The 8,296-nt window shown below is 41.9% G+C and overlaps 1 protein-coding gene across 1 annotated transcript in view; it reads left to right on the forward strand.

Annotated features, from left to right (window-relative positions):
* Positions 1–8,027, forward strand: part of LOC119318088 (MAG2-interacting protein 2-like) — a 10,343-nt gene extending 2,316 nt beyond the window's left edge. Inside the window, exons 6-11 of the mRNA XM_037592603.1 lie at positions 67–982; positions 1,541–2,747; positions 3,005–3,364; positions 3,458–4,688; positions 4,860–5,125; positions 5,235–8,027. Coding sequence (XP_037448500.1) covers positions 67–982; positions 1,541–2,747; positions 3,005–3,364; positions 3,458–4,688; positions 4,860–5,125; positions 5,235–7,835 — 6,581 coding nt within the window. The 3' untranslated portion in view covers positions 7,836–8,027. The remainder of the gene's footprint in view (positions 1–66; positions 983–1,540; positions 2,748–3,004; positions 3,365–3,457; positions 4,689–4,859; positions 5,126–5,234) is intronic.
* The last annotated feature ends 269 nt before the right edge of the window (positions 8,028–8,296 follow it).

Raw genomic sequence — 8,296 nt, forward strand, 5'->3', positions numbered from 1 at the left:
TACTGTTGCAGTTGTTTTTAGGGAAGGGAACCCTTGTTTCTAACTTTTTTCTCTGTTGTGTTTTAGGAGCATATTTTCTATATGTATTGCACTTCGATGAATATCTGGAACTTAGTCTTTCATTCCAAAGTGCGCCGTTGGAAGGAGTGTTTTCACCTCCTACGGATAGAAAAACTTTGGTCCCACTTCCAAAAGTCAGAATCTCACCTCAGGGCAAGCGTATTGCTACATTGGATTTGAATGGTTCTGTCGTCATCTTTGTGCTCAATGGTAATATGCGCTCTGTTTCGCTTCATCCTCACGGGAGTGGCGCTGGAACACACTTGATTGGTGTGAAGGACATCAGTTGGTGGACAGATAATATTCTCATGATTGTAAAGGAAGATGGTAGGGTTAGCATGTACAGCATTGCTGAGGATATGGTAGTTTCAAAAGGTGACCTTGTTTTATCTACACCACTGTTGGAAAAGGCAAAGGCTATCGAAGGATATGCATTTGTTTTGCAATCTAGCAGACAAATGGATAATGTTCCTGGGGATCATCAACACACTGAGATGGATAAAATATTTTGGAGTCTAGTATCATTCTCCAAAGTTACAGTACTGGAGATGTACTCCGTTCTCATCAGGAAGAATCAACAAAAGGAGGCTTTGGATTTTGCCTCCCAGTATAATCTAGATAAGGATGATGTGCTTAAAGCATGCTGGTTGCACTCTGCTGGAGATATTCATGATATACAGTCATACTTGGTGAAAATCAAAGACCAAGCATTTGTATTGTCAGAATGTGTGAATAAAGTTGGACCTACAGAAGCAGCTTTGAAAGCCCTATTTTCTTTTGGCTTTCGCATGACAGACCGTTACAAGTTTTCGGAGCCGGATGATAGCGGTGATGGCTCAGCATGGGACAGTCGTATCATCAGGCTTCGCTTATTGTGGTACAACGACTTGCTGGAGACATTCTTGGGAATTAATATGGGAAGGTATGTTGTTGCCATTCTTACTGTTTTCTCTTTGCATAATAAATGCAGTCAGTTCACATTGGAAGTGTTTGCAACTATGCTCCAGCTGTTGAGCCATATTGATCCTGCAAAAGTTTACAAATATAATCGATTTAACTTTTTCCATCATACATGCATTGGCCGTTTTGAGTCTCAATGCAATATTTTAAAACGGACTATAGATACTTTTGAATACTGCTTTATTCCTCAAGCAAATCAATTACGCCTGCCACCTTTTGCAATTCCAAAATGAGCACAAAGTAATGCCAAGCTGGATCTTGGTTTGTTTAACAAGGAAGTAAAAGAGAAAATAAGGGGTAGTTAACACTTCAAGTGAATGCTTTGTGAATTTTCCAGTCTAGCTGGTGACTCGAACATATGTACTCTTACAGGTTGATGATTTTTTTCCACTTCAGAATGTCAATTTCCAACTTCAATGCACATTAGCGTTAGCTCTCATGGAAAGACACTTCACAAGTTGATTGCACAGGGGAGTTACGGACTTCTTGTAGCTAAATGTGTTGTTCTTTCTATTTTTAGGTTCTCAGCTGGCGAATATAGCAAGTTCCGTTTGACGCCCCTTGTTGATACTGCTATTGTTCTAGCTGAAAGTGGCAAAATCGGAGCTCTTAATCTTCTCATGAAGCGCCATCCGTATACTATCTCTTCTGACATTTTACGTGTTCTGTCTGCAATTCCAGAAACTATTGCTGTACAGACTTATAGTCAGTTGCTTCCTGGGAAATATCCTCCTAGTGTTGTAATATTAAGAGATGGTGATTGGGTTGAATGCAAACAAATGGCAGCATATATAAACACTTCTCCTGGTCAATTGGACAAGAGGGGAGTGGTCAAAACAGAAATACTTTTGAAGCACTCAACTGGTTTCTTATGGCCATCTGCCGCTGAACTTTCGGAGTGGTACAGGAGCAGAGCTAGGGACATTGACTGCCTAAGTGGACAGCTGGAAAATTGTCTTGCCATGATAGAGCTTGCATGTCAAAAGGGGATAGTGGAGCTGCAGCCATTCTTTGATGATATGAAATACCTCTACCAAGTTGTATATTCTGATGAGTCGAATGAGTTCATAATGAACCTTGCAACCTGGGAAGATTTACCTGACTATCAAAAGTTTAAAATCATTCTAAAAGGAGCCAAAGATGATACTGTTCTTCAGCGACTAGACGATATGGCTATCCCTTTTATGAATAAGAGATTGCACTTGATCTCGTCAAGTAATGCTGACAAACAAGAAGAATCCTACCTGACTAGATGGATGAAAGAGGTTGCTACTGCAAATGAGCTGTCCATTTGCTTGTCTGTTATTGAAAACGGCTGTGGGGAGTCACCAATTTGTGGGCTCTTCAAGGATCTTAATGAGATGGTAGAGACTGCTATTTGCTGCATTTATGTATGCTCTGCAACTAACCAGTGGAATACCATGTCATCAATTTTGTCGAAGTTACTCCATAAGACAAAGAGAGAGAAATCTTTATTGGCTAGTGAAGAAGATTTCAGTTTGAAAGATGCTAAGCAAGCTCTTGGCACTTGTGTGGTTCCCTGTGATGATATGCAGCATGTGTGTGCTGATATCTTGTCTCGTCTGAGTGATAATTCAGGGGATTCTTATTGCAATGATTCAACGGCCTACCAATTTGATAACATAAAATCCCTTGATATGCGAGAGAAGATGCTAAAAGTTGCTGAAGGTCACGTAGAAGTAGGGAGGCTCTTTGCTTATTACCAGGTACTGTATCTCTTGAAAGAAAGTTTGCTGGTTAAATCAACTATGACATTGCACTAAATCTCCTTGGGTTCCTTCATATATTTATTTTCACATAGGCATGCGCTTTGACCTCTCAGTAAACTACGAAGCTTAAGTAGCAGTATATTCCTTTTTATATTGGGGTTTACTTGTTATTAATAGTTTTGAGTGGTAGGATGCCTGAATGTGATTAACTGGCTACATCATTATTTGTTTTAAAACATGTCCTACTTTGGCAGGTACCAAAGCCAACACATTTCTTCCTTGCTGCACACTTAGACGAGAAGAATGTAAAACAACTTATACGGCTGATCCTGTCAAAATTTGGTAGACGTCAACCTGTTCGTTCGGACAATGAGTGGGCTAACATGTGGCGTGATTTGAAGCTCTTCCAAGAGAAGGCATTTCCTTTTCTTGATTCAGAATATATGCTTGCTGAATTCATTAGAGGGCTTCTAAAAGCTGGTAAATTCTCACTAGCCAGGAACTATCTTGGAGGTACTAGTGCAGTTTCTTTGTCCACAGAAAAAGCTGAAAATCTTGTTATCCAAGCTGCAAGGGAGTATTTCTTCTCAGCTTCAACTTTGTCCTGCAACGAAGTAAGTTCATGTCACCAAATTGTATTTCATGCAAATGCAAACCAGTATGTCGTCACTGATTAAGACTAACTTGGATTGCACAATCATTTGCAGATTTGGAAGGCTAGGGAATGCCTAAATCTGTTACCAAATAGCAAAAATGTTCAAGTGGAAACTGATATAATTGATGCTCTAACTGTCAGACTTCCTTATCTAGGGGTGACTATCCTCCCTGTTCAGTTCAGACAGGTAAAGGATCCTATGGAGATCATCCGTATGGTGATTACAAGTCAAACAGGGGCATATCTTCATTTTGAAGAGATTATTGATGTTGCTAAACTACTAGGATTAAGAAGTGAAGAAGAAATAGCTGCTGTTGAGGAGGCTATTGCTAGAGAAGCAGTAGTAAATGGTGACCTCCAGCTAGCCTTTGATCTCTGTCTAAATTTGACTAAAAAGGGTCATGGTGAAGTCTGGGATTTATGTGCTGCAATTGCAAGAGGTCCTCAGCTTGACAATTTGGATACAAGTACCCGTGAAAAGCTATTGGGCTTCTCCCTCAGCCATTGTGATGAAGAATCTGTAGGGGAACTATTGAATGCTTGGAAGGAACTTGATGTCCATGATAAATTTGAACAATTAATGGTATCAACAGGAACAAACCCTCCCAATTTCTTTGTTGATGGCTCTACATATACACCTCTTCCTGTGCAAAGTGTGCAAGACATACTTGACCTGAGAGAAGGCGTTAGCCATGATAGAGAGCATGATCATGTGGCAATTGCTAAAGAAATGCTATCAAAGGTTTGCATGGACTTCACAAATGATGATCCATATAGTCGGGAATCTACTTTTGCAGAAAATAGGAAACTATTGTCCTTCTCTGCACTGGAATTGCCATGGCTTTTGAAGTTGTCTAATGATGAGGTGCATGATGGTAACAAACATTCTTCGGAGACAAATCATCCCATCAGGAGATATCGATTTTCAACAAAAACGGAGGCAATAAATAGCATCATATATTGGCTAGGTGTAAATAGTTTTGCTCCCAGTGATGATCTAATCATGTTTCTTGCCAAGTCTGTAATGGAGCCTCCCGTTGATGAAGATGATTATGTTCTTTCCTGTTCAATTCTTCTGAATCTCATGGACCCTTTCAATGGAGTGAAAATAATAGAGGAAGAGCTCAAAAAACGAGAATGTTATCAAGAGATTAGTAACATAATGAATGTAGGAATGACATATAGCTCCCTCAACAGTTTGAAGAAAGAATGTTCTACTCCTGAACAGAGGAGAAATCTCTTGCTTCAAAAATTCCATGAGAAGTTTACCTCGATAGATTCAGGTAGGTGCACTAAAGACAATAGCTCTTCCTCTATTTATTTTCTGAATAGCTGAATCACTGCCTCAGTTTATTTTCTGAATACTTATCTAGTCCAATATTCTGTGTTCTTTTTTTCATGAGATGCTATTCATTTATATGATTTTCACTTTTCTTTACTTTTACTTTGATCAGATGATTTAGACCAGATTGATATGGCACATGCCACTTACTGGGGAGAGTGGAAATCAAAATTAGAAGAGGAGAAACGAATGGCTGACCAAGCAAGAATGCTGAAAAATGTACTGCCTGATATTGACACGTCTCGATTCTTATCTGGCAATGCTAACTATATCAAAAAGGTTGTTTTCTCCTTTGTTGACTCCGTAAAGCTGGAGAGAAAACATATACTAAAGGAAGCAGTAAAGATAGCTGAGAACTATGGCTTGCAGCAAACTGAGGTATATCTCTGCAGGGCTGCAATTTATACAGAAACATCTTATGTTTTAGTTTCCTTGTGATGTAAGCTTCTCATATCTGATATCTATATCATCTCTTGATTAATTTTAGGTGCTTTTACGATTTCTGGGCTGTGCTCTTGTCTCTGAATATTGGGATAACGATGATATTCTGAATGAAATTGCTGAATTCCGGGAGGATATTGTCAAATCAGCTAAGGGGGTGATTGATATGATATATTCAGATGTCTACCCAGAGATCGATGGGTATAATAAACAACGCCTCTCCTACATCTTTGGCATCCTTTCAGCATGTCATTCGTATCTTAAGAGGACAAGTAAGATAGAATTGACATACCAAGAACATGTTCATACACATAAGCTTGAGCCATTTCAGTATTACAAGGTCCTCGAGGAAGAGTGCAAGAAAGTCTGTTTCATTGATGGCTTAAACTACAAAAACATTGCTGGCCTGGATAATCTGAACTTTGACCACTTCAATGAAGAAGTATGCAAGAATATCCATGCTTCAACCGTCAGTGCTCTAGCTGATATGGTCCAAGCTCTTGTGAGTATGTATGTTGATTTACAGGCTAAGGGTCTTGTATCACGCCAAGGTGTTTACAAGCATTATGTTCTTGGCATGTTGGCATCTTTAGAAGGCCGCAATGAAGCACGATCAAACAGCACAGATTGTGAAAAGTTACTAGCAGTTCTTTGTGAAATTGAGTTGAACTATGATAGTTGCAAGGAGTATATCCAAACTCTTCCTGCCACAGATATTTCATACATCATTGGAAGGTATTACACACTATGTTTCCCTTGCAACTTAGCAAGAAGCCAGCCACAGGAACCTTCATGGAAGGAACCTCTCTGTATGCTGATAACGCTTTGGATTAAACTTGTTGACGACATACCAAGGCAGCCAACTGATGCTAGCTCATATGAAAGGACAGGCTACTTGGATTCGAACCAGTTAACTCACTGCATGAGTGCTTTCAGACAGCTGTTAATAAATAATGAGATAACAGTGCACCAAGGTTGGGATGCCATCTCTATGTTTGTACAAGTTGGCTTTAACAGTGAAATGATAATGGACACATCACACTTTTGCCGAGCTATGATTCTTTCTGGATGTGGTTTCAAAACTGTAGTTGAAGTGTACCATGGAGGACAGGAAAATTTGGAAAGTGTAAATGCAGACTCGAGGAATCCTTTGGATCTCTTAGAGCTCTATGGTGCTTCTACAGATGGCTGTTTGTCCGATCTGATCGAAGGCTCTTGTGAGTCTCAGGCATTGCTTCATAAGCTACTGTCTTCATTGAGCCAGTCAGTAGGGGAGCATGCTGACTCTCTTGAAATGATCCGATCTGGTGTCTGGGGAAAGTTGATAGCTTTTTCTGAGAACATGCAGCTAGGCAGCCAACTACGTGTCTATGCCCTGCAGCTGATGCAGTGTATTACGGGAAGAAACCTCAAAAGCCTTCCAAATGAGATTGTTTCCCAGGTTGAGCCATGGGAATCATGGTATGAGCCTGGAACAAGTGATTCCTTAGCTGATGAGGGCAGTACTCCCTCTTGCAGCATCACAGCGAGTCTAGTGGCACTCAGATCTAATCAGATGGTCACTGCAGTTCTGCCAGATGCTAGTATCACGCCCGAAAACTTGTCGAGTCTTGACTCTGCAGTATCTTGCTTCTTACATTTGTCGGAACGTGCTTCTTCTGTTGAGAGTGTTGCTGTTCTGGAAGCAGTGCTAGAAGAGTGGGAGCAACTGTTCTCTTCACCAAAAGAAGAATATGTTCAGCCTCAGGATTCGCCAAAAGAAGCAAGCGACTGGAGTGATGGATGGGATGATGGCTGGGAGGCCCTACCAGAAGAGTTGGAGAATCCAGCGCAAAAGCAAGATGGTGCGTCGTCATTATCTGTCCATCCTCTCCACAGTTGTTGGATGGAGATCATCAGAAAACTTGCTGGGCTTGGTGAGCTCCAGAAGATCATTGAGCTTCTAGATCGAGCATCCTCAAAGCATAGCAGGTTGCTAGAGGACGAAGAAGCACACCGCTTGCTTGAACTCCTTTCCGCAGCACCCAACTGCTTCATGGCTCTGAAAATCATGCTGCTGCTCCCATACGAAGCTCCACAGCTGCAGTGCCTGCAGACGGTCGAGGCGAAAATCAGGGAAGGAACTGCGTCCACCTCATCGAATGCCGACGACCACGAGCTGCTGGCGTTGGTCCTCTCATCCGGAGCCCTGCAGAAGATGGCTGGAGAAGAGGGGTACTCGAAACTCTTCTCTCACACATGCCACCTCGTCGGACATCTCGCGAGGTCGTTCCAGGGCGATCTCTGCGCACACTGGGAAGCCGAATCTAAGATGGATCAGAAGTCTCTGCTATTCGGCAAGGTGCTGCTCCCGTGCTTCATATCTGAGCTGGTGCTCAAAGGGCAGTATCTGTTGGCTGGGTTCATCGTCTCGAGATGGATGCACACACCCGCATCCCTTGGTCTGATAGATGTCGTCGAGCCCAGTTTGCGGCGCTTCCTGGAAGGTCAGGTCGCTCAGGCTCAGGCTCAGCAGCAGGTGGGAGAGAGCGACGCTTCTTTTGCTGAAGACGAGCTGTCTATTGGCCGCACAATGTCCAGCCTAAGGTTGAAACTGGTTTCTCTTTTGCAAGCGGCGTTGGTAGCCCTTCCGAGCCAAGAGCCTTAGATATCAAGTCTGTCTGGTGTACATTTGTTTAACTAAACGCTGCTGGACCGGTGTAACTCGATGTAAACTGTAGCATGGTGAATATTACAAATGTTAAAAACTAGCGGTGGCAGGATGATGCTTTAAGAGAAGTAAGAGATACTGCAATGTTCTGTTTCTCGGTTGGAATTTACAGTGCATTTCTTGCGTATACTTCGTTTGCCTTGTTTTACTGCATCAACATTTTTCGCACTACACTTTGCTAGTTGGATCTTGAAACACGGTATATGTCAGTTGCATTTCTCTCACTTTCACGCTCATATATCATTTCCATTCTTTTTTATAACATATATCAGTTGCAGTGTATGATGATTCCATACATTTTTCCATATATCTCCGGGCGAGGACCGCCTGGACGACGGCCGGGAGAGCACCAGCGGGGGACGCCTGCCTCTCGGAGTGGGAGCCGAAGAAGAGGCAGC

This window comes from Triticum dicoccoides, chromosome 6A (genome assembly GCF_002162155.2).
Source record: "Triticum dicoccoides isolate Atlit2015 ecotype Zavitan chromosome 6A, WEW_v2.0, whole genome shotgun sequence".
NCBI classification, from domain to species: domain Eukaryota; kingdom Viridiplantae; phylum Streptophyta; class Magnoliopsida; order Poales; family Poaceae; genus Triticum; species Triticum dicoccoides.